Source organism: Moschus berezovskii, chromosome 7 (assembly GCF_049115385.1).
Source record: "Moschus berezovskii isolate FMDL1 chromosome 7, NW_MosBer_1.0, whole genome shotgun sequence".
Classification (NCBI taxonomy): domain Eukaryota; kingdom Metazoa; phylum Chordata; class Mammalia; order Artiodactyla; family Moschidae; genus Moschus; species Moschus berezovskii.
The window spans coordinates 77,188,559-77,213,548 of NC_142466.1; the positions used below are offsets into that span (position 1 = coordinate 77,188,559).

Consider the following 24,990-nt stretch of genomic DNA (forward strand, 5'->3'; position numbering starts at 1 on the left):
AAAAAGTTCAAAAAGAAAGAAAAAAAGAAAATGGAGTAATGTCCCAGAAAGCAAGGGAACTGGTCTCTCTTGGTTTATTTTGAGGGCAAAGGCCGTGAATGCACCTAGTGAATGTTTCCCTGGAAGAGCTGGCCTGGGGAGAGAGGGGGACGGAGATGGCTGGGTGGAGAGGTGGGAGCAGGAGGGGGCTGGAGACCATCCTTCCTAGGACAGCCCAGTATATGGGCTTGGGGACACACCAGCTGTCCTCAGGGGGTTTGTTTCTTGATGTGGTGATGACCTGCAAGGTGGAGGCAGGAAAGGACCCAGTCACGGCAGTGGTGCTAACACTGGCCCAGTGCTCCTTACCAACCTGCCGTGGAGCCGTGTGGCCTGAATATAACCAGCTGGTCCCCTCCAAGCCTGATCCCTCCATGCACGGTGTTAGGTTACAATGACTCTGCACCCTCCTGTGCCTGGCAGCCTAGGGCCCTGCTGATACTACCTCCCTCCCTCTCTGTGACCAGGGGGAGCGTGTCTGCCTGATCCGCAAGGTGAACGAGCACTGGTATGAGGGCCGCATCTCGGGCACCGGGCGCCAGGGCATCTTCCCTGCCAGCTATGTGCAGGTGACCCGGGAGCCCCGGGTCCGGCTCTGTGATGATGGCCCCCAGCTCCCTGCGTCTCCCCGCCTGCCCACCGCCCGCCTGGTCCATCACCCCAGCTCTCCCTTAACGCCGCGCAGCCCAGCTGACCACACTGACTGGGGGGGCCAGGCCTCCCCCCGCCGCACCGGCTTCTCCTTCCCTCCCCAGGAGTCCAGACCCCAGACCCAGGTAAGGTGACCTGCCTCAGACCCAAGAGTGAGCCCTGCTCCCTGTGCTATATTCCCCATTCCTGGGAGGCTCTGCGTTGTGGAATCCCCCCCAGCTGCTCAGGATAGTCTGGTGGGGTGACTGAAGAGAACCTTGTGTTGCAGTCCTTGAGGACCCCAGACCCTGGAGCTGCAGCCCAGGGAGGCATGGGTCTTTAGGTGGGACCCCCAAACCAGCACAGGCCTCCTGACCTTCCAGAGTCCACCCTTGGGGTTTACCTGTATCAGCGTTTTGGGACAGGGTGTGCTGGGAGTCAGGGTGTCTGCCATTCACCTGCTCTGTGACCTTGGGCAGATGACTTACCCTCTCTGGGTTTGGCTTTCCTCACTTGTAGATGGGGATAGCAAGTCCCACTGCAGAGGGTGGTTGGTAGGAAGTAGCTGATGGGCAATGATGGCCATTGGTCGTCATGCTGACATTGACCAGACAAGAGCATGCGCTCCTATGTTCATCCCTCACTTAGCAAACTGTTACGGGCGGACAGAGCCCATGCACAGGACGCTTCCTGCTCCCGGCTCTGTGCACACATGCAGATCAGCCACCTCCCCTACCTGGGCCCAACTTCCCAGCACCTGTGAGGTTACACAGTCAGACAGGTCTCCCTGTGCTGTGGAGACTTCAAGATGAAATGAGGCAGCGTGGGACGCTGTTCCCAGGGCGGGGGGCAGGCCAGTTCATGCCTCCTTCCTCGTGCTTGCATGTGCCCACCTGCCTTCCTATGGACCCAGAGTCTCAGCACCCCTGGGTCAGCTCTGTCCCATCCTGGAAGCTCCAGCCATCCCCTGGACCTGGGGACCTCATCCTCCTCCACCACCGAGATACACTGGACCCCGTGAGTACCATCTGGGACGCTTGGTCGAGGTGGGGGGCTACTCCACAGGTGGTGCTGAGCACACACTAATTTACTCCTCCTGACCCAGGATGGAGTTGGGAAAGTTCTCCTAAGGAGTGCTTGTCCTTATAGTGCTAATGGGGGATTTTGGTGGGGTGTGTGTGGGGCAGGGGGTACGGGAGTGGGAGAACACTTGTCTGCAGTGTTCCTGACCTGTCCCTCCTAGCTCTGGGACTGAGAGCAAGCCTCCCACACTGGGCATCCCTCCCCTCCGTCTCTCACTGGGTTTCCAGGGCTGAGGTCAGTGTGGGTGTGTGTGTAAAGTGGAGCACAGATTTGAAGGCATTGAGAGTTCAGGGGAGGTGGAGTGTGGGTGATTAGGGCTTGGAGAGCAGGGAGCAGGCCTGCAGATGGAGGCACTGAAGGAAAGAATCGCCATGTCCAGAGCTGGGCCAGGGACTCATGGGAGCATGGAGGGACCTGGGAAATTCCAAGAATGTGTCCACCTTGGTTCGGGACTAGCCAGGCCTGGTCTGGGGAGGGGCTAGGGTCCTGGTGGTTGCTATGGCAATGTCTCCTGCAGGTACCGGGCGATGTACCAGTACAGGCCCCAGAATGAGGACGAGCTGGAACTGAGGGAGGGGGACCGGGTGGACGTTATGCAGCAGTGTGACGACGGCTGGTTTGTGGGTAGGTGGGCCTGGCGGGCAGGCTTGGGGCAGGTGCATCTCAGAGTTCTAGGGGAATGGGCGGGGGGACAAGGAAAGGGTATCTCAGAGTCCTGGGGGGAGGGGCTGGGGGAGAGGCCAGAAAGGTTATCTCAGGATCCTATGGGGATTTGACTGGCTGCTCCTGCCTGCCAGGACTGGTTCAGCAGAGATTCAAGGGCTGACCACCTCCCACCCTTCCAGCCCAGCACTGGCTGCTTTCCCAAAGCCAGCACTCTGTTGTTCTCATTCCCTGAAGAAGGGTGAGGCCTGGGAGGAAACCAGACTAGCTCAGGGACAGTGTTGCAGCCAGTGGGACTCAGGGCAGCAGGGTTCCCGACCCCCAGGCCTCTGTTCCTTCCATCATACACCTGTGTCTGTGGACCAGTCCTTGGGTGGGAGGGTTGTGGGGGGACTTGTCTGCCGAGACACTGAGCCCTTTGATGGAGAGGACCAAGTCTCACACCTGTGTGTCCCCACCCCCACCACCCATAGCTCGAAGCTAGCTCTCTCACCCCCAAGAGAAGAGAGGAAAAAGATCCGAACCCTCAAGGCTGGCCCAAGGGCAGCTCAGGCAAGGACTAAAGCAGGAAGTCTCAGGTTGGCCTTGGCCTGGTTAACGGTGACCACCCAGTATACTTTTCTTTTCCCAGAGTGAGCGGGTCAGGTCCAGGCCACAGCTTCAGAGGATGGGGTCGTCCCTAGAGAGCAGTGAGCATCCAGAGGCTCTGGCTCAGCAGGCTCCAGGGCCTGAAGGGTTGCGGGGGTGTCTTTGGAGGAGTGGCCACAGGAGTGACAGCCTTCCTCTCTCGTCTGAAGCCCAACACCTCAGTGCTGACCACACTTCCAACACACCAGTGACTGTGAAGCACCAGCTTACTAACATGGGGCTTCCCAGGTGGTGCTAGTGGTAAAGAATGCACCTGCCAATGTAGATGTAAGAGATGCCGGTTTGATCCCTGGGTTGGGAAGATCCCCTGGAGGAGGGCATGGCAACGACAGAGGAACCTGGTAGGCTATAGTCCATAGGGTCGCAAAGAGTCAGACACAACTGAAGGGACTTAACACACACACACACACACACACCCCTTGTTAGCAGTCTTTTCCTTGGATGGGTGGGCTTGAGGGCACATTCTTTTTTTTTTTTCATTCACAAGTTTTACTCCATGCAGTTAACTTTTTGTATCTTCAAAGTCAATTTGCTATAAAAAATTAATATTTCTTATTCATCATAAAATCCATCCCCCTCCCCCAAGGAAACCAAATTCATGGAAGGAGTAATTTAGGTCTGAGGTGTTAGTTGCTCAGTTGTGTCCGACTCTTTGCAACCCCATGGACTGTAGCTCGCCAGGTTCCTCTGTCCATGGGATTTCCCAGGTAAGAATGCTAGAGTGGGTAACCATTCCCTCCTCCAGGGGATCTTCCCAACCGAGGAATCAAACCTAGGTCTCCTGCATTGCAGGCAGATTCTTCACCATCTGAGCCACCAGGGAAGCCCAGTTTTGAATTTTTTGGCTACTCCACACGGCTTGTGGTATCTTAGTTCCCTGACCAGGAATAGAACACGCATCCTCTGCATTGGAAGCACAGAGTCTTAACCACTGGACTGGGGCAGCTGAAATAGGTACTATAGGTTTGTGACAAAGGCTTCCTAGCCCACCGTGCTGTCCATATATGGCAAAACGGCAGCACTTTGTGCCTGAGTGCAATGTTGCTCAGTTGTGTCCGACGCTTTGCATCCTTATGGACTATAGCCACCAGGCTTCTCTCTCCATGGGATTCTCCAGGCAAGAATACTGGAGTTTGTTGCCATGCCCTCCTCCAGGGGGTCTTCCCAACCCAAGGGTTGAACCCACATCTCTTATGTCTCCTGCATTGGCAGTCGAGTTCTTTACTATTAGCACCACCTGATCAAGTTCACCTAAATCAAGTCTTGGGGACACATTCTAATTTTAGTCTGTACTACTTCTACTTCTGCATTTTTTTCAACTCCTATTAAAGACAGGAGGAAAAAGTACCACTTCTGTGGAATAAGCCCCAAGGGCTTTTAGAGGGAAAGTTGAGAACAGTTGTTTTCTCAGTTACACTGGCACATTTCAAGTGCTCATCAGCCACCTGTGAGTATCATTTTGGACAGTGCAGATCAGGGAAGGCTTCCTGGAGGAAGTGAGAGAGGCGGGGGAAGGATTTGGGGAGGCAGAGAGGAGAAGGGAGGCCCTCTAGGCAGGAGAAGAGTATCAGTAGGGCCTAGGGGCAAGAGGGCCCTCAGCTGCTCACGAAAGGGGGTGGCTGCCTGAGGGGAAAGGATGGTCCAGAACTTTAATTTTGTTTTCCTGTAACTTCTAGCATTTCTCCTCCTTTACCCCAGGACACAAATTTTGGGGGGTTATAGTAGACAGAGGCCTGGATTTCAGTCTTGCTTCTACCTCTGAGAGGCTGAATGCTTTGGGGGAACTGACATGGCCTTCTCATATACCATACCTGCTCCATCTCTAAAGTTAGGGTGTCGTACTAGACCAGTGAGATTCCTCCCTGCTTAAGTTATGTGACTCATTCTCCTGCTTTCTTGCTTTCCCGAGGGTTTATTCAGGGCTGTGTGCAAAGTTATGCACAGTTGGTTGAATGCTCAGACTCACCCATCATTATCGACATCATGATGCGTGGCTGGGCCCCTCTACACTTCTGCTTCCAGGGGCCCAGAGTGAAGAAAAGCAGAATCCTCCCTCCCTGGGACCCGGATTCTACATGCAGTTCTGGGTACTGCCAGCAGAGGGCAGGGCTTGCACTCCCCCCACCACCACCAGCTCACCCCATTCCTGTTTTTGAAAGTGGGGAATGTTCTTTCTGTCTTTCCTCTTTCAGGTGTCTCCAGGAGGACCCAGAAATTTGGGACATTCCCTGGAAATTATGTAGCCCCGGTGTGAGTGGTCTCCGTGGCAACTCAGAGCCCACCCAGGATGGGATGGGGAACAGAGCACTTCTGGGAGGGAGAGAGGAGCCCCCCACACACACCCCTCCCCCAGGACCTGAGCTGCTGGCATCTGCAGACAAGCCCAGCAGTCTTTCCTACAGAACCTCCCTTGAAGCCTCCCGGACTGATTCCCACCCACGACTCACAAGCATTCCTCTAACAGCCCTTTTATTTCCTCCCCTTCCCCACTCCCCAAATATAGAGGTCTGCTTTGAAGTGGAGACTGTTTCAGGCCTTATTGAGACCAGACCCCTGAGTCCCCCACCCTGCTATGGCGTTTCCTCTTAACAGGGACCGGCTCCCAGCTTTACCCCCATGGGGTTCCTCTAACAAGAACCAGCTTCCTAACCTAATAGAGACCAAAGGCCGCCTGCGCCTGGAGGGCTTTCTCCCTTGTCACTCCAGCTTGCTTGCCATCCTCTTTGCCTCCCTGCCCCCAGCTGGGCCTGGGAGTGTGGTATGGGATGGACATGACTCTTCTTTAGCATTTGCTGCCTGGCAAGAGGTCTTGCCTGAAGGCTCCCTCTTCCCAAAGGCTGCCAAACCCTGCGCCTGGGCCATGCTTATCATTCCGGCTGCCTTGGTGCCCAGGAAGAGCGGGGCTTCCGAGGACTGGCCTGTCCCAGATGTATTCCAGGGAGACGGGTATGTGCTGTCCTCCTGCCACCCCAGCGGTCCCCAAGTTCCCTCTGGAAGCAGAAAATGTAAAATAAATCTGGGTACCAGGACCTTGCCTTCCTGTCCTTTTTCTTTGGGTTATGGAGAGGGCTCCTCCTGCTTAGGGTTATGGGAATTCTTTCTGCCGTAGGCTGAGCTGGGAATCAAGTGGGATGTGAATGAGTGAGTGTGTGTGTGTGTGTGAAAGGGAAGGCTGGAAAAGCAGCATCATTATCTCTAAAGATCTCAGGTCTCAGGCAGGATTGGGCAGCCTGGAGGATCTGGCAAGCTGTGCTGAGAGAACTAACATCACAGGGACGAGGGCACGGCCTGATTGTGGGGAGAAACCAGAGGTGGGAGCTGAAGGTGGCCTCGTTCGCAGCGGTTTGATCCTGGAGCTGCCGTGGGGTTGCTGAACTAGACATTTCTGTTTGCTCTGCTCCTCATGTTTTCTTTCTCTGGGCTCTCGTGTGTTTGTTTACTTTCTTTTTTGGGCTTGGGTTTTTGAGCAATCGATGGCAGGAAGCTGGGAGTGGTGGAGCACAGCTAGCCAAGGCCAATCTTCTGGCCCAAGGACAAAGTCCTGGGGCCTGGCGGTGCCTGTGGGGGCAGTCTGGGCCTGGCTGCTCTCATTAGGAAGGAAAGCTCCATTCCTTGGCCACTGCTGAGAGAGGAGCCAAGTGTAAGGTGCTACCCACATGTTGTTTGATGTAAGCATCCCAACTGGCAGGTTATGGGTCCATTTGACAGCAAGAGAGACTGAGGCAGAGAAATTAAGTTGTCTGGGTCACATCATAATAAAATGCTGAAGTCAGGTCTGATGATTGTTGCTGCCTCTCTCCACAGCCTACCAAATCCCTGGGCAGTTCTTGTCCAGAGGCCCTGGAGAAGGAAGGTCACGCATGAGGTCCCTGAGGCGGGCCTGGGCTGGGCCTCTCTCACATTCTTCCTGGCAATCATGTCATCTGGGCCTGTCACTTAGGGCACCCCCACCCAAGGTGGGTGGGAAGAGGTGATGGTTCCTAATTCTGTCAAGACAGGTGGAAGAGGTCTGTGAATGACAGGGCTGTGGCCAGTCCCTGGCAGGTTCCTTGAGCCTGGGTGTGGCCTGGGCTCCAGTGATGGTTAAACAGCAGCCTGAAGAATGAGACGTGCTTTCAGTCCTCCATCCACCTGAGTCCTGGCCATGGTCTGCTGCTAGGGTGGCAGACCCAGCCCATGCCGTGGAAGTGACCCTTCCCCATGAACCTGCTAGCCTGTTTTTGATCACCCATCCCATCTCCTTGAGTTGCCTGATGCCCTCGGAAAGGAAAAGATCTCAGGGCCGAGACTTCCTTTCCTTAAGGCAGATACCAAATCCACACCCTCTCCTTGGTGGGGCCCTAGAGCCTCTGCAGCAAATTAACCCTACGCCCTGCCTGTACATGATTCCTTCTCTGCCTTGACTTGGCACAAGGCAGGAGGGGTGACCTGGCTGGGGGGAGGGTCAGAGCCAGGAAGGACCTTAAGTCACTAGGGTGCTTATCCCAGTGAGGTGAGTGACTTGCCCAGAGCACCAGAGAATTGCTAAGGGCAAGAACAGTCCACCTTCTGTTCCTTAGAGACGTGCCCTAGGGTCGGCTGACTTTCTCTTCATTGTGAGTTTCATGATTGTAAATCACAGAGCAGAAATTCTGCTGATGAACCTGCAGATCTCTCTAGAGTCTATCCAAGGCAAAATCTGAGCCGAAAGATGTGCAAAACCAAGTCCCTGTTACAAACTGGCAGGATGGGAGTGCGCGGCAAGGAGAGGGAAATTAATCCATTTGATCATTCAAATAATATCCCTTTTATAAAATTTCTTGGAGTACCTGCTGAGGGGGCCAGGCACTGTGCTAGACTCCAGGAGTGGAGCCATGAGGCAGACGAATCCCACCCAGCCCTCCAAGGAACGGGCAACTTGATGAGGAGGGGAGTGTGTACAACAGGAGGGTAGTCTGTGTATCATCCCAGTTGATGCAGAGGAAACTGAGGCTGGGAGAGGCTGAGGAAATTGCTCTAGGTCACAGAGCTAGGTAGAGCAGATCTGGCACTTGCGGTTGGGTCTGTGGGTGAGCCCCGCCCCAGGCGGTACCTGTCCTACTCACAGCTTCCAGCTCCCTCAGGGGCTTCCAGTCTAGTTGGGAGGCAGGACAGATGCATCAGGCCAAGAGGCCACACAGGGAGAACCGGGACTTGTTAGTGTGAGAGCAGCTTACATACACCCAGACACAGCTGTGAGAGGCCGGGATGGGCAGGTAGCTGCACTAGAGGCGGGATGGTCCAGGGAGGGCATAGGTAGGTGGGAGGGGAAGTGAGGGCACACCTTGCAGAGGGAACTCAGAGGGAATGACTCACACTTGACACAGGCGAGTTACAGCTGTGCCTACAGGTGTGCTGTGCTGGAAACAGGCCAGCCTGACAGTGTTGCTCTCAGTCCTGTCCAACTCTGCAACCCCATGGATGGTAGCCCCCCAGGGCCCTCTGTCCATGGGATTCTCCAGGCAAGAATACTGAAGTGAGTAGCCTTTCCCTTTTCCAGGGGATCTTCCAGACCCAGGGATCGAACCGGGGTCTCCTGCATTGCAGGCAGATTCTTTACCGCTGAGCCCCCAGAGTAAAATGGAGACCTGCGGGAGATGGGAAAGCTGGCTCTGGTGGGTCCTGAGGTTTCCCAGGGTGAGGGTTGCCTGGTTTGGCTCCACAGGGAACCATTTGCTGGATGGTTCTGAGCAGATGACACCTGGGGTGTCCTCCTTGGCTGTCCTCTCCTGATTCCTAGAGCCAGGGACCAAGGTGGCTGGCAGAGGGCTGGGGGCACAGAGGAGCATGGGCCAGTAGTGGTTGTTGGGAGTGGCAGGCCCCGGGCAGGAGCAACCCAGAGGCTGAGAGGAAGGCAGTCAGGAATGGAACGGGCATCGCACAAGATCGAGGGATGTGTGTAGTCCCGGAGGGGGGTTGATCACCTCCAGCTGGAGTCCCTCTTCATCTCCTACTGGGCCTGGAACGTCGCCCTGAGTGGAGCAGGCTGGCGGTGCATCTCAGGCCGAGAAGCTCTGCGCAGCCAAAGCACCGCAGCAGTCGGTGGTCACCGCCCCGCCAGCGCGCTGGCCGGGCAAGGAGGCGGAGGCGCGGCCCCCGGGTTGGGATTTGTGGGTGTCAGGGCTGCATCTGCGCCAGCGTCTGAGCCTGGAGTGGGCGGAGGAGCCGGGCAGGCGGACCGCAGACAGACCCAGCCGGCCCTCCCTCACCCCGTCCCCGCCCCGGGCCCTCGGAAGGAGGGCGAGTTTCGGGGGTCAGCAGGCTCAGCTGTCTGCGAAGTGGGGCCCCGGGCCCGTCACCAGCACGCCTCCCCTGTCCCTGGGAGGATAGGGCTACCCCAGAGAGGACGGCTGCAGCCTCTAGGGGGCTCTCGGGAGAGTAGCCCCGGGCCCCCGGCGGGCGCGGGCCAGGTGGCAGCGCCCGGGCTGGGCTGCGCGGAGGAGGCGGCCTCCCCGGCCAGGGGCGGCGGCTGGGGCGGCGGCAGGGGCGGCCCTGGGATCACATGGGTGGAGGCAGGTCCCGGAGTCCCGGGCGGGCTCTCCCCAGAGTCAGGCAGACGGCGGCGGCGGCGGCGGGAGCGGCGGCTTCTCCTCGCCTCCCTCCTTCCCTTCCCTTCGCTCTCGGGCCTTGCCGCCCAGCCCGACAGGTGAGCGGGAGCCAGGTGAGCGCGCCCACCTGTGCTCGCGGCGCACGGCCGGCGTCCTCCCCGGCCCCGGCGGCTTGGCCGTTCTGTGCGCCCGCGGCTCCCTGGGCGCCAGAACCTCTCTGCGCACGGCGGCTCCCCGCAGCCTTGCCTGCGGTCGGTTCCCCGCCTGGAGCTGGGCTTTCACTCCCGGGCGCTCCTACTCCAGCCCCCAGGCGCACCGGTACTTTGGTCTCAGAGCTTAGAAGGCGCCTGAACTGGGCGATCCGGGCCGACGGGCTGGGCACTTCTTCGCTACCCCCGGCGCGGAGTCCACTGGTCAGCTCAAAGGTCTGGGAATCCAAGGCATTTGCGAGCCGCCACAGCCGACCTGGGGCCTGCGGGAGGTACAGAGAAGTTGGGCCCGGGCAAAAGGGGAAGCCGAAGGGTCGAGAAGTGGGCAGACAGCCTCTCTTGCCCGGGCACCCTCTCCCCAGTCTCCTAAACGCAGGAAGTGGTCCTAGTGTGCTTGATAGATTTGGGCAGCATTTGTAGTCCATGGGCCTCCCCAAGGGCAGCCCCAGGGTGGGTGCTGGGTAGGGTGGTGGCCCAGCTTGGCATTACAGCTTCCTGCCTGGGTTGGCTCCTGACTCCAGAATGAGAGGGTCAGGAAATCCTACAAGGGCCTGGTCTACAGGGACACTCCCTTACCCAGTGGAGGGGCCCTGGATGGGAGTTCTGTGGCCCCAGCTCGGCGGCAGCATCCGTCAGCTCGCCCTGCTGGTCAGCTCCCGGGGGTGGGTGTGCCCAGCTTGGCAGATGAGCCTGTCCTTCTTGCAAGAGCTGCTGGGAGGGCAACAGGCCATTGGGGGAGGTGGGAAGCCTTGTCTTGCCGCTTGAATCACATTCCCAGGGGCACAGTAGGCAGCTGGGAGGCCCCCCGACAGCTACTTGAAAGCCTGCGGTAGTGCCACCCCTTTCTGTTCCCTGAGTGTTGTCCTCCCCGCCGAGCTGGGAGGAAGTACCTTGTGCAGTCGGGTTTGGGGACCGGAAGCCAGCACTAGGGGCACTTAGTGGAGGAGGGGAGAGGAAGTGCTGACATCCACCACCTGCCAGCCCTGCCTGCCACCCGCTCTCAGCAAGCCCCGGTGTCTAGCACCCCGACCGCCTGCCTCCAGGGAGCCGCTCTGCTGAAGACAGACGCTAAGGGGGAACTCAGGGTCCTGACTTCCCAGGGTGGGGGGAAGTGGAACTGAGGCCTGCGGGAGAGGTTAGTCACTTCCTCTACCAACCTCCACCCGCTGCCCCCGCCCCCCCCCCTCAGCCCCTAACTGGCTGCTCCCGGGACCTGTCACACACACCCCGCCTCCGCCTCACAGCATCCCCCTGGGGAGCTAAGGGGCCGGCTCCATCACTCCATCCTTTCTGCCTCAGGTATGGCACTGACAGTGGATGTGGTGGGGCCAGCGCCCTGGGGCTTCCGAATCTCTGGGGGCAGGGACTTCCACACGCCTATCATGGTGACCAAGGTAAGTGCTAGTTCCAGGAGATGGGGAGGTACCCCCAAAGTCAGGGTCTTCCCTGTCTGTCCAGTCCTCACAGACACCTTTCTCTTTTTTGTGTTCTGGTGTCAAGGCCTGTTTCTGAGATTGTTGGCTGGGGCAGAGCTGGGGCCAGGTTGCCGTGAGGATGTGGCGGCCACTTCTAGGGAGTGAAAGGGAGCTGGGCCAAGTGCAGGGCCTGCTCTTTCTCCTTGGTCACCGGCCTCATACCTACTGGCAGCCACTTTGGTGGTTAGTAGGAGAGGCGCCCTGAGCTCTTGGTGATTCTCCCCTGACCCAGCCAGGAAGTGTTCATGCAGGAAGCCTGGGCAGGCAGCACCTGCATGATTTGGTTTGCACAAGCAGGGCTCTTTTCAAGCACAGTTCCTGAAATTCTGCCATTGCATATTCTTTGGGAGGCCCCGTTAGAATCCCAGTGCTGCGGTCAGGGGTAGGGGGCTGCCACTCCAGCTTCTGGACCCCTCCAGGAGGGGATAAGCTGACTAACTGGGTGGACACTGGTGGGCAGGGAGAGTGATGTTAAAGGGCGATGTGCAGGTCAGCTTCTGTGTTTCTTGGGCTGGCCAAGGACATTTCCTCTCCTCATTCCCACCTGAGTGTCACCTGAGACGACTTGATCCTCATCCCCTCCAGGTAACTGAGCGGGGCAAGGCCGAGGCTGCTGACCTCCGGCCTGGTGACATTATTGTATCCATCAACGGTGAGAGTGCAAAGGACATGCTTCACGCCGAGGCCCAGAGCAAGATTCGCCAGAGCCCCTCACCCCTGAGGCTGCAGCTGGACCGGTAGGCCCTCCACCTCCACTGGGCCTGCCAGTATTGCTCTGCCTTCTGCCAGCCTGCTGCACAATGATTGCCCTTACCCCCTACCCTCGGCTCCCGTCTGGCCTCCCTGGGCCGCTATGGCTCATCCACGGGAAGGTCGGGCTCTGGGGCTGCAGCAGGACAGCTGAGGGGTGTCCCTGTGCCCAACCGGGTGTACAGTCAGAGGTCGGGCAGGCTGGCATCAGCCACCTGGATGCCCGGGTTTGACTGGTTCCCAGTGTGTGGGGTACAGGGCGTGGGCATGAAGTGGGTTGAAGAGGAGGAAGGTGTGCCTGAGGCTGGGTCCCCAGGGTCCCTGCCTCCAAGAGCCTCTGTTCTGATCTTGGGATGGTGAGGAGTTTGGGGTCTCCCTCCCCACAGAACCCCCCTGTGGCTCCCCATTTCCTCTCTGGACCCTGTTGGGGAAGGCGGATTCCCAGGCTCCTGGGCCTTCAGCCTGGAACCCTGGGCTGGGTTGGGGGGTGGACAGGTGGCTTCCTGGGGTGGATCATCCCAGTGAGTCAGAGGGCAGGAATGCTGGGAGATCCCCCTGCCAGGAGAGCCCTCTGGGCGGGGTCTTGAACCTGAGTCAGGTACCTCCTACACCTCTGCCAACGCCTCCACCACCAGCTTCCCTCTGGGCTGGGGCTCCATGCCCTCTCCTTGCCTCTGCTGCCTCTCCAGTGCTGTGGATGCTGGCTCCTGGGACCTCTCATGACCCTAGCCCCTTAAGTGCCTATGTCGTGCCACTTCTGGCTCCTGAGTGTTTACAGGAGTGGGGCCTGGAGGAGGAGGGTAGAGAATGGGTCATGGCATCTGGGAGGGGACCAAAATCCACAAGAAGCTGCAGAGTGGGGTGGGGGAGGGGCGGGGAGCTGCTGACACCATCATGTCCTCTTGTGTCCTTCTTGGATGGGACCAGCCCCATCAGAGAGGTGGTACCCCCAGGCCTCCTCCAGCTCCACGTGGAGGCACGTCCAGACTCCCTGCCTCTTCTTTCTTTTGCTCAAACCCCTCCTAACCTCTCCCAACACCCCAGCCCCAGGAGACCTCTCAGGCACTCAGAAGCCCCAGGCAGGAAGTGGTGCTCTGGGCGGGGCCAGAGCCCAAGCTCCCCTCACTCAGGCCCGAAACTCTCCCCTGAGAAAGAGCGGAGGCTGTGGCTGGCATGGAGTGTGGGGACTGAGGTTCCTATTGACCTTGCTGGAAGTGGTCAGACCTCCAGGATTGATGTAGTGGGACATGGTGGTCCCAGGCCTCACCCTCAGCAGCTCCCAGCCCTCCAGTCACCTCCTATTCAAGGCTCAGTCAGATTCCACTGGAGGGGAGTCCCTTGGAAGCTGAGGCTGGGGGTTGGGGGTGCCTTGGTGATTGGCAGGGGAGCTGGGCTGTCTTGTTCTTTAGGTCCTTCAGCTCCCTGCCTGGCAGGAAGTGGGGCTGGCTCCACCCTCTGTTTTATGGGGGGAAGCCTGTAGAAGGGGCAGAGAAGTGATGCTTTCAAAGGCTGAGCTGGCAGGGGACAGGCCCCTGGAGAAAAGGGGGCAGTGGGCCCAGCCATTGCTGGCCATTAGGAATTTTGGCAACTCTCTCTCTGGTCTTAAGTTTCTCCAGGGGTGAAGGATAAAGGATTATTTATATATAGTCAGCTGTCCCCTGCCAAACTGATCTACAAACTGATGCTGACCAGTGATACAGTTTGGGTGAAATGTTCCCCTACCACCACCAAAAAAAAAAAAGAAAAGGAAAAACAAAGGCAAGGCAGAGGGGGGTGATACTGTTTGGAGTTTTTTAAAAAATGTGAATGTATTGAACTTTTTGCTGAAACGATGTTCTTTCTCCTTTGTCATGCTGAATTGTCCTTTGTTGTAAGAAATGATGGTGGTCGTTGATGATAGTTACTTGTGAATTTGGTAAAGTTGAGATTAGCTACCCGATGTCTGAATGTTCTGTACATTTTCCTAATCTTGAGAAGCCAGTGTGGGGGCAGCTGGAATCTACACCTCCTACCAGCTTAGTGGAGATGCCAGGACCCCGGTGACATTCACCTCCCTCTGTCTTCTCTTCAGGCCCCAGGCTGCCTCTCCCGGGCAGACCAACGGAGAAAGCTCCCCTGAAGTGCTGGCCACTCGCTTCCAGGTAGGACGATGCCTCCTGCTGGGAGCCCCACACCCTGAAGTGATGGGGGGCCCCCTCCCTTGCTCCTCTCGGCCCTGCTCTTCCAGGCCCCTCTCTCCACAGAGCTCCAGGAGGACACACACTGACAGCCAGTCCTCTCTGCGGTCTTCTTACTCCAGCCAGGCCTCCCTCAGCCCTCGGCCGTGCAGCCCCTTCTTCACCCTGCCCCCGACCAGCCCCCAGGCACCCACTGGAGAGGCGGTGACCAGCCACAGGTGAGCGCGGCGGGTGGGCACCGTGTCCACAGGTGCAGGCTAGCCTCTCAGAGTCTCCAAAGCTGAGTTTAGGGGACTCTGGGGGTCACCTCTGTTTCCTTTGGGCAGCCTGGTAGAGAGGACCCAGGCACCCTCTGGCCATTTCCCCATTTCAGTTTCCAGAGCCTGGCGTACTCCCTGGAACCTGCTTCTGCTGACCACTTGTACTATGGGGGCCGCCCTGAGAGCCGACAGGTGAGGATACCTGGTTGGTTGGCAGTGGTGCCTGTAGGGCCGCAAGTGGCTGGTCCCACCTGGGCAGTCAGCATGGCGGTCTCCTAGCAATGGGTGGGCTCCTCTCCAGAGCAGGGAGGCCAGTGCTCCGGTGAGGGTGACCGGCCTTGTGCTGACTGCGCCCAGGCGGCCTTCTGCATCTTACATTCCTACTCGCTGCCACCTCCCCCTTGCTGATGGCTTCCTCCCTTCTCCAGTGTTTCTCTTGGGCTGGGACAGAAATAGTTTTGCTGCTGTTGTTGGGATGATTCCCTTTGGCTCTGGCTGCTTCTCTTGCACACATTCCTTCCCATTCCAAGCCCCATGCCCGCCCCCAACTCCCATCACCCATCCCCCCTCTTGCTCCTCTGACTCAGCCCCCAAGAACCACCAGAGAACCACCAGCCGGACTGTGATTCTGACTCCAGTTGCATTTGGCTTATTCTCTGTTTTTTCCCCCTCCCCAGCCCTTTACTCCTGGCCACACTGTCTGACAGACAGGACCCCCCAGGGCCCACTGTCTGCTAGTGACAGCCCAACCCCCACCCCTTGGTGGTATTTCTCTTCTCCAGGGGCAGGGGTTGGGAGGTGAGGAGTGAGGCAGCCAAGAGTCCTGGCCACAGCTGCTGGGGGCAGAGTTTGTGGGGGCAGGTCCAGCCTTTGGGGTGAAGGGGATGAGGCCCAGCTGCTGGAATCCTACCTCAAGTTGATTCTGCATTCCAGAAAGCAGAGCCTTTGGAGATGGCTGGGGGAGGGTGCTAGAAACTGGGGGCTCTGGAGAAAGACAGAGCAGGGTCTTTTGGAGGCTTCGTAGTAGGGGCTCCCTGGTGACCCGCTTCAGGGCCTGCCCAGTAGCCCTCCACACAACGTGGGCATAGAGATGTATATATTCAATGAAACACCATCTTTAAGGAATTTCAAACATAATTGTAGAGATAAGAGAGACATGCAGAACAACTTTGGAACAATTAAGCACTGAACGGTATGGTCTTAATTATAAAAGCAGGAGGCGTTCTGGGAGGGGACAGCTGAGTGTGGGCTGGGGTGGCCTGAGAAGGCTTTGTCAGGAATTTTGCTGGATGTCAGAGGTAGATTTAGGATTAGAGATGATGAGCTGGGGAGATGGGAACGCAGCGGTAGGAGCAAGACCTGGCGTGTCTGGGCCTGGGGGCCTTCTCCACAGAGATACGGGCCGAGACCAGCTAGGGATGAGCTTGGTCCATCCTGGCCTCCTTCCTCCTGGTGTCTGCAACCAGGGCAAAGGGGAGAGGCAGATGAGATGGGAGTAGCTTTCAAAGTGGCAGCAACAATACCTTGGAACTTGTTAGAAATGCAGATTCTCAAGCCCCAGTCTAAACTTACTGGATCAGACAGCTGTGAGGGCCTGGGTGGGGTGGGGCCACCCATCTGAGTTCTCAGGAGCCCTGAGGGATCTCCTGCACACACAGCTTTGAGGACCACCCATGTGGTGTGAAGAGAAGCCCTGGGCGGGGTGGCAGGGAGACCTGGGTTAGTCTCACCTCTACTGTGTCACTTTGGACAAGCCCCTTCCTCCACTCTCTGGGCCTCAGAGTTGGACCTGAGGCTCTGAATTCCCTTCTTTGATCCTGAGGCCTCTTGTCATTCCTTCGACAAATATTTGTGGAGCAGCTGATTTGGTTAGGCACCCTTCTAGGCTCTAGGGATACATTAGTGGAAAAGCAGAAATTCCTAACCCCGTGAAACTTGCATTCTGGTCTATGACAATGAGGCTTTGGTCAGATGGGGTGGAGTCACCAGACACATAACTCCCTCTTGGGAATCACCCATGCACTTGAGCACCTTAAAGGCTCTGAAAATTCCTGTGAGAAAGATGCTTAATTTTATTAGTTTCCTAAGCTTGTTTAACTACAGAATTTCTCCCGGGGTTCCCCATTATCCACCCCCCACCCCACCACTCAGTTATGAACATCCTGCGTGACACATTTTGAGAAGTATTGGCTAGTGACAGCTCTTGATGCGCAGATAAACAGCTTTGGAGATGAAAGGTCGGTTTGGTAAAGGCAAGCGTCACCTACAGGTGCCTGGGGGGAGGAGGGCGGAGGGAAGGGAGGGGAAAGGTGAAGCTGCTCCAAGTCAGGGTGTTGGGCTTCTCAGGCTTGCCGGGTGGCTCACCTGTGATAGTACTCGCCTGCAACGCAGGAGACACAGGAGACATGGGTTTGATCCCTGGGTCAGAAAGATGCCCTGGAGAAGGAAATGGCAACCCACTCCAGTATTCTTGCCTGGGAAATCCCACGGACAGAGGAGCCTGGTGGGCTACAGGCCATGGGGTCAGAAGAGTTGGACGCGACTTAGTGACCTCATCACCTTGGGGACGGGATGGTCTGGCAGGTAGAGGGGGCAGAGGTGACTACAGACGAGGTGCCACTGCCCCAGGCTGCACTGGTCATGGCCTTGCCTCTGGCTCCCGAGCTGGCTAAGGTATCACTGGGCTCAGGAAATAGGACATTACCAGTCCTTATGGTACCCTCCGGAAACCTGAAGTTGCCCTCTTCTCAACAGGTACACTTTTGGGTGACCAGATATGAAGTAAAAACAGCCTGTTTCACTGGCCAGCATGAGGACAGGGCCTGCGAAGGGTGCCAGGGTGGATTTCAGCTCTCCCTCCCTGCTGGCCAGTGCCCCCATGCAGGGCACACGCTGGCCTGTCTGGGACAGCAAGGCGAACATTGTTCTTGAGCACCTGGTGCTGGCTGTCCTTCCTAAGGGAATGGCTTCACCATCTGTCAGTTGACTGCATGGCACCAATCGGGCACCCAGGAGCCCAGTGAGGAGTCCGGGCCCAGCCTCCCACTCCCTGAGTGACTTGGACCAGCCAGTTTCCTTTCTGACCTTTAATCTCCTTACTGTAGAAGCCAAGGAACAGAAGAATGCAGGCTGGTGCAGGGGCTCTGGTGCAGTGAGAGTTTAGGACTGTTTTTTTGTTAAGACTCTGAAGTTTCTGTTTTCAGCCTAAGAAGTCATGCAGTTTTTCCACTTGACACCATACTTCAACCCCAACTTTTTAAAATAAAGCCTTTAACTTGGCCGCACTGGGTCTTAGTTGCAGCATGCAGGAGCTTCTATCTTTGTTGCAGCATGTGAACTCTTAGTTGTGGCATGTGGGATCTAGTTCCCTGACCAGGGATCAAACCTGGGCCCCTTGTTTTGGAAGCTTGGAGTCTTAGACACTGGAAAACCAGGGAAGTCCCATTCTTGACTTTGAATTTTAAAGTTGAAAGTGTTTGGCTTTCTGGGAAACTGTGCCCTCAGCCTGGCCTTGGCAAACCTAGTTGTCTCTGAGGCTCTCCTCTCCTTTGGGGATGGCTACAGAGAGAGTGCAAGATGCAGGCTGGAAAGCAGAGCAACAGGGAGACGGCAGGCAAGATTTCCAGGTAGAGAACAGGTGTGAGAGGCCCAGAGGGCAAGCACACACTGAGCAGTGGACTCTGCTGTGAGCCCAAAATAGGCCTGGCTCTTCAAGGCTCCATGGGGCAGGACCAGACTTCCCAGGGCAGTCGGGAGAGGCTGGTGAGCCCAGACCCTGGCGTTATCAGAGGAGAGATCTCCCCCAGCATGTGGGGGAGACGGGACTTCTGTGTGGCCCCAACTCTGACACCAAGAAGGGTCTTGGCCCTTTATGTTTCCTTTTCCTCATTGCAAAAGGGTCAGCTCACTTTCTCTCTGCTTGTCTGCCTCCCCCGGCGCCAGTGTGCAACATCTTTGCAAACACAATGCATGAGATGGCAGAGGAGCCAGCACAGTGGCCCCACATGCTCGTCTTCATTCTGTCCCGTGCCTGTTCCCCTTGGGGCAGCAGCTCACCCTTCCAGAGCTGGGCGCTGGCCTCCCTCCCTTCTCGGACCCAGTAGGACCAGCTGCTGGCGGTTGCTGGTGCCTTGGCTCTGCAGGCAGCAGGGGGAGCCTGCTGGTCAGCGAGGGCTGGGGGCCCCCTGGTGTTGGCCTGGGGAACAGCTGAGCTTGGCCGCTCAGATGGGTGTGCTGGCCCAGGGCCCCGCTGCTGACTCCTCCCCGGGTGCTTCTCCTTCCCACAGGCCGGCCTCAGCCCTGCTGGCGACTCGGCGGTGCTGGTACTGCCGCCACCGCCCTCCCCGGGTCCCCGGTCCTCCAGCCCCAGGCTCAGGTACCACTGGGGTCTGGAGGGAGGGGTGGGATCCTGGAGGGTCTGGGAGCGGCAGGAGACTGTCAGGTTTCCCGGAGAAGGGTGGGGCGGTCCCAGCTCTCTAAGCCCAGTTGGCTTCCCTTTGACCCCCAGAATCCTTTATCCTACCCTGGGACACTCTCTCTGCCCTCCTGCTCCTCCTAACCCCCGGGCACGGGCCCCTCACCCCTGGCTGGCTCCCTCCATCCCTGCAGTGCGGCTTCAGAAGGGGAAAGCCACCTCCTGAGAGAGGACTCAGAAGTCTTCAAGATGCTGCAAGAAAATCGCGAGGCACGAATGGCCCCCCGGCAGTCTAGCTCCTTCCGGCTCCTGCAGGAAGCCCTAGAAGCTGAGGAGAGAGGTGAGCCCCTGGGGGCTCGGGCAGGAGAAGGAAATTCCCCCAGGACACTCTGAACCACTGACCAGATGTGTTAATAAATTAGCTTTTAAATCAGTATTTTTTAAGACTCTGACTTATAGAAGCCACCGTCCCTGAACTTCAGGAGCCTCTGGTCTGGTAGGGGTTACTGGGGTGCACCCAAAGGTGCTGGCTAGGTTCAAGGAAGTGCCATGGGAACCATAAAGGTAGGTGGTAGGCCCTGGGTCTCCAAGGAGGACTTCATGGAGGAAGAAGGGTTTGACTTGGCCCTTGAAGAAAGATCAAGTCTTTCACAAACGGCCTTAAGATGGTGGCTGGGAGCCCTGTGGAATGTGGAGGTCTGAGCCAGAGGGTTTTCGGGTGGGACCAAGAGGACTCTGGCTGCATGGAGGGGGGCTGTGGAGGTTAGGTCCTGGCTGTGAAGCCTTGCATCCAGGCTGAGGAGTGTCCCAACCCAGGAGGGCTGGGTTAAATAGTGCCAGACGATATATGAGGGGCCGAAGTAGGCAACAGAGGTATGGGCTCCCGCCAGCGGGTCAGTTGTTATTCATCAGACGTTTACTGACTCATCCAGTGGACCAGCCCTGAGCTATGTGGCAATCGAAGGTGGTCAGGACCCACCTCTGCTCCTGAGGAACTCTGTGCAGACTGGCTGCTCAGCATTCTGGGAAGTGGATGTTGATGTGTGTGTGTATATCTGTGTGTGATGGGGGGGCGGGGCAGTGCCTCCTCAGGGGAGAGATGAGGAGGGCCTGGCATCGGCAGTGGTATCGGGGACAAATGACAGGACTGTCAGAAGCATTTGATCGGCAGAGTCGCTGGTACCTGGTGAAACAGAAAATGTCAGTCAGTCGTGTTTGACTCTTTGCGACCCCATGGACTGCAGCCCGCCAGGTTCCTCTGTCCATGGGATTCTCCAGGCAGGAATACTGGAGGGGTACCTGGTAACTGGTTCCAAGTCTGATGTTTTGCTCCTGGAGGTGTTCACAGAGGGAAAGGAGAAAGGGCAAGAAGCTTTGGAGCAAAGCGCATCCATCACCACCCCAAGGCCTTGGCAGGCCCTGGAAGGGGGCACAGGGAGAGGTGGGGAGGGGTGCAAAGTGTGTCCATCATCATCCGAAGGCCTCAGCAGGCCCTGGAAGGGGGCTCAGGGAGGTGGGGTGGGGGGTGAGGGCAGTGCAGCCAGATGGTGACTTCACGCCTGCAGTCTTGGCATCCTCAGCTGTAGACAGGGACCACACCTGCCAGGCAACATCTGTGCTTCATCTTCATGTTGTTCCAAGGCTCAGGCACCATAATGCGCGTGAGAGCCCTTTGAAAACTGCACAGAGGTGGTGTGGTGTGTGTTATTATCTGTTATTACCGTGTCTCTTAATGTCATCATGACTGGATCAGCAGAAAGGAACCACCTGCTTGGTCTGATGTGTCAGACACTGAGCACAGACGCTGCTCAGGCTGCCTTAGCTTGGGTAGCTCAGCCTGGAACCTGCTCCCTGCCCTTGACCAGCTTCAGCCAAGGGTCTGGCATGATCATCTTCTTCCTCCATGACTCCCGCTCATACCCAGGGTTACATTGAGGTCCACTTGTAAGTGTGCCTTTGACAACGAGTCTCTTTGGAGCTAGTGCTGGTGGAGGTGGAGTGAGCATCAAAAATTACAGCCTGGGGACTTCCCTGGTGGTCCAGTGGTTAAGAGTCTGCCTTTCAATGCAGGAGCGTGCGTGTTCGGTCCCTGGTTGGGAGACTAAGATCCCACATGCCTTGTGATCAAAAAAATAGAAAAAAAAAAAATACAGCCTGATGCTGCTGCTGTGGACAAGCTCTAATGTGTCTGTCTGTCCTCCCCCCTGTCCAGGTGGAACACCTGCCTACCTGCCCAGCTCACTGAGTCCTCAGTCCTCCCTGCCCACCTCCAGGGCTCTGGCTGCCCCACCCAAGCTCCACACGTGTGAGAAGTGCAACACCAGCATCGCGTGAGTGTTGGCGGCCTGGGGGGCAGGGCACACCCTGTGGATGGGGAAGGCAGGGCACAGATGCTCTGCGTGAACCTAGCCAGAGGCCCTGCAGGGAGCGCTGCCGCAGGGGACTTGTGATGGGCTCAGGGGTCGTTTCAGCCTTCTTGGGATGCTTGCACTGCCTTTCTCCTGCTGTCTCTCAGCTTGCTCCATTTCTTTCCCTGCCTCCCTGGAGGAGGAAGAAATGCTACTGTTTTTGATTTCTCTCCAATCATCATCTCAGTGGCTCTGGAGATCTGCTCCGCCTCCTCCTGGAAAATCTTGCTCTTACTCCCTCCTTCCCGCTCTTAGGCTGCCTTTTCCAGAGGTAGGTGCATTTTTTCTCAGCGGGTGGCGTGATAATGTAGCCCAGAGAAAACATTCTCTGGAAAATTGAACCTTGGCCATCCCAGCTTCCTGGTAAATTTCTTCCATGCTCAGTGTTGACGGTCAGATAACTCTAGGCAAGTCCCTGGCCCCCAGAATGGGAGACTGCCCACCCCTGCTGTGCATGCCCAAGGAAGGGGGTCCTATGCCTTGGTTCTCAAAGAGCTGCAGCTGGGCCCCTGAGGGATTTCAGCCAACGGCCCCAGAATTTCCCCTTCAGGAGGTCCCCAGCCCCAGGATTTGCATCTCCAATTCATCCCCTGGTGACACGATGCTCTGGGTCTTGGCACCTGGGACTGCACTTGGAGAATCACTATTCTGTTAACAGTCCAGAATATTCAGGACGGTGCTTGTCTGCCTTTGTGCGGGGGAGGAATGACTTTAAAACTGGGGTCCTGTGGGTGGGGGCTGGGGTTTCCCTGAGGGTAGGCTTGAGGAGTCAAGTGTTTGAGATTTGGGGACCTTCCAGGGTCCTGGCTCTGGGCTGGGAACTGGGCTCCCTGAGAATGGGAATGGTGACCTCATGCTAGGCACTCCTGTCCCTCCCTCCTGCCCCCCAGGTTAATGACTGTCCCCTCCCTGTCCCTGCAGGAACCAGGCCGTCCGCATCCAGGAGGGGCGGTACCGCCATCCTGGCTGCTACACCTGTGCTGACTGCGGGCTGAACCTGAAGATGCGAGGGCACTTCTGGGTGGGGGACGAGCTGTACTGCGAGAAGCACGCCCGCCAGCGCTACTCTGCGCCCCCCACCCTCAATTCCCAGGCCTGAGCTCTCAGCCCACCCTCCACTCTGTGGGCACCTCCACGCCAGACCTGTGCCAATAGTATGTTGGCCTGGAAAGGCGATGGGGGGTGGGGTGAAGCCAGAGGCTGGGACCTGCCTGTGCTGCCGGTGAGGGCAGTCCACCTCCCCAGGCCTCTGCTGGATACCGTTGCATCCTCTTGATGGACAGGCTCTGTTTCAAAGCCCGAAGTGGGTGCTGCATCGGACATCTTTGTGCACCAGGGATTAAGCAGGTTGGGACACGAATATAAGTGTCTAGAGAGGGGTGGGCCAGAGGCTACAGGTTATTCGCTGTGTAAAGTTTTCAACATATGAGCACTAAAAATATATACTGTATGTGAACAAAATAAAGTAGGTGCCCCTCTCTTCCCTCCTTCCCTGCCCCAGCCCCTGGAAATGAGCTTCCCCTAATCCTAGGTGGAGAGTCTGTCTTTAAAAAAATTTTTTTTTTTTTTTAATTTTGCACTGGGTCTTCACTGCAATGTGTGGGCTTTCTTGAGTTGCATTGTGAGGGCTTTTCTTGTGGCACATGGGCTCTACAGCATGCAGGCTCAGGAGTTGTGGTGCGCTGGCTTAGAAACCCTGTGGCACATGGGATCTTAGTTCCCTGACCGGGGATCAAACTCACGTACCCTGTGTTGGAAGGCAGATTCTTCATCACCCCACCCCTAGGGACGCCCCTGGAGAGTATTCATATATAACAATTTTTTGCCGTTTTATTTCCCCCATCCCTCAAACCCCACTCCTACCAGACGCTTCACCATGTGACATTCCCTACTGAAGAAACTGGCTCCTTTTGCTGGATGGTCGTGCTCTTCCTGGACCATTTTGTAAAGATGCCTGTTTTATTGGGATGATCCCTGGTAGAGGAATGAGTGTCTCACTGGGAGCCTGGAGAGCAGTGAAGGTGACAGAGCACTGGAAGCAAACAGGAGGCAGGCCCTGAAACCGCTTCTGCCCAGGCCCGCCTCAGTAAGACAGCATCTTCCTCTGCTAGCCCTGTGTGGGCTGGCGCTCTGCCCCTCGCTTTACTTCGTATGGATGCTGCCAGCCCTGCTGACTTACCCAGAGGAGCTGGGGAGACAAATGAGGAGACAACACCTAAAGCTGTGGTCCCTAACCTTTTTGGCACCATGGATTGATTTTGTGGAAGAAAAGTTTTCCACGGACTGGGGCAGAGAGGGGGATGGTTTCAGGATGATTCAAGCGTTTTTCATTTACTGTGCACTTTATTTCTGTCTTGTGGCAATCTCAGGATATTCCGCCTTGACTTTAGGGCTAGGGTTCATGCTCCTTTGAGAATCTAATGCCTCGGCTGATGACAGGAGGTGGAGCTCAGGTGGTAATGGGAGTGTTGGGGAATGGCTGTAAATACAGATGCTTTGCTCACTGGGCCTCCTACTCACCTCCTGCTATGCAGCCTGGTTCCTAACAGGGCACGGACTGGTACTGGTCTAAGGCCGGGGGGTTAAGGACCCCTGATCTGAAGAACTTTGTGTACTTGCCCAAGGCTGTCTGCACCCATTTGAGAAAGATCCCCGGGAGTAACCTTGGACAAGGCTGTGAGTTAGCTTTGCCTGGGAGGGACAACCCAGCAGTGCCCCCACCCTCTCAGCCAGGGTTGGTCTTCCCGCCTCTCCCCTGGGAGCCCCAGCTGCTTCACAGGTGGTAGATTAGAAAGCTGGTGCTAGGCATGCCTGCCCTGGGGGTATGTTTGAGTCAGACAGGGGGCGGTGGTCCTCTGTCAGATTTTTGGCTTGATTCATCCATCACTTCTGGTCCTAATCCCAGAGGACATTTTAGAAAGGTACATGGGTGCTGCTGGGGTGCAGCACCTACCTTATTGCCCTGTCAGTCTGGAGAGAAAAGATAAAAGCTGGAGGGTGCTATCTGGCTCTTTTTGAATGGAATCTTGGCAGAGACTGTGTGTGTTGCCTCATCAGGCACCTTGATATAATTTATACCTTGCTATAATTGTCTCTCTTTTCGCCTGAGTGGCCGCCTTTATTTTTATAGGAAAGATCAAGCCTGTCTGTGGCTCAGGAGTTGTCAGGCCCCAACAATCTGGTCCTAAGCGGGACAGGGTCCTTGGCGCCACCTAGTGTCAGATGTAGCCCTTGACAGGGAGAATGCTCCAAAAGGGGACTGATTGACTCCTCTGTAAATTCTTGGGTCCTGGCGCAGTGGGAGTGCCGGAAGAGCACTTTTGTGGGTTTCCTAAAGATATATAATCAAGTGGCAGCAATGGAGTTGACATGATGAACAGTGCTGTATAGTAGTGAGTGTGAAGCGCTTATGTGGAACACACAGCAGCACTCTGAGAGTTCAGAGCCAGGGCCATCATTGTCAGAGGAACAGGGCTCAGACAGATGGAGGAGAGACATGCAGAGTGAGGGAGTTACTGCAAGTGGAATGCTCAGGTTAGGGGAGAGGCCGAAGGCGATACTGAGACAAGGTTGGAAAGGAAGATGGGAGCCTTGAATGCCGTAAGATATGGTTTGAATTTCACCTTGAGGCTCTGCAGAGAGTAAAAAAAATTCAGCAGGGAAGTGAC

At 56.8% G+C, this 24,990-nt stretch overlaps 3 protein-coding genes across 13 annotated transcripts in view; 2 read left to right on the forward strand and 1 right to left on the reverse strand.

The window, feature by feature from the left end:
* Positions 1 to 6,092, forward strand: part of SORBS3 (sorbin and SH3 domain containing 3) — a 28,134-nt gene extending 22,042 nt beyond the window's left edge. For all 7 annotated transcript variants that reach the window (XM_088838029.1, XM_088838026.1, XM_088838031.1 and 4 more), the window contains 4 exons: positions 507 to 815; positions 1,583 to 1,686; positions 2,270 to 2,376; positions 5,256 to 6,092. In XM_088838029.1, coding sequence (XP_088694155.1) covers positions 507 to 815; positions 1,583 to 1,686; positions 2,270 to 2,376; positions 5,256 to 5,317 — 582 coding nt within the window. In that variant the 3' untranslated portion in view covers positions 5,318 to 6,092. The remainder of the gene's footprint in view (positions 1 to 506; positions 816 to 1,582; positions 1,687 to 2,269; positions 2,377 to 5,255) is intronic.
* Positions 6,093 to 9,579: 3,487 nt separating this feature from the next.
* Positions 9,580 to 11,085, reverse strand: LOC129557159 (uncharacterized). The gene is made up of 3 exons (XM_055427706.2): positions 11,081 to 11,085; positions 10,415 to 10,598; positions 9,580 to 10,101 (listed from the first exon to the last, which is right to left on the reverse strand). The coding sequence occupies exons 1-3, from the start codon at positions 11,083 to 11,085 to the stop codon at positions 9,580 to 9,582; spliced, it is 711 nt and encodes a 236-aa protein (XP_055283681.2).
* PDLIM2 (PDZ and LIM domain 2) lies at positions 9,595 to 23,647 on the forward strand. Of its 5 annotated transcripts, none has more exons than XM_055427197.2 (10): positions 9,595 to 9,727; positions 11,138 to 11,232; positions 11,899 to 12,050; positions 14,135 to 14,204; positions 14,307 to 14,458; positions 14,614 to 14,692; positions 18,787 to 18,875; positions 19,109 to 19,254; positions 21,127 to 21,244; positions 22,244 to 23,647. In XM_055427197.2, the coding sequence occupies exons 2-10, from the start codon at positions 11,140 to 11,142 to the stop codon at positions 22,419 to 22,421; spliced, it is 1,077 nt and encodes a 358-aa protein (XP_055283172.1). In that variant the 5' UTR covers positions 9,595 to 9,727; positions 11,138 to 11,139; the 3' UTR covers positions 22,422 to 23,647. The 5 variants fall into 5 exon arrangements, with proteins under 5 accessions (XP_055283172.1, XP_055283176.1, XP_055283174.1 ...); XM_055427201.2 differs by having other exon boundaries at positions 9,632 to 9,742; XM_055427199.2 differs by lacking the exon at positions 9,595 to 9,727 and adding an exon at positions 9,939 to 10,054.
* The last annotated feature ends 1,343 nt before the right edge of the window (positions 23,648 to 24,990 follow it).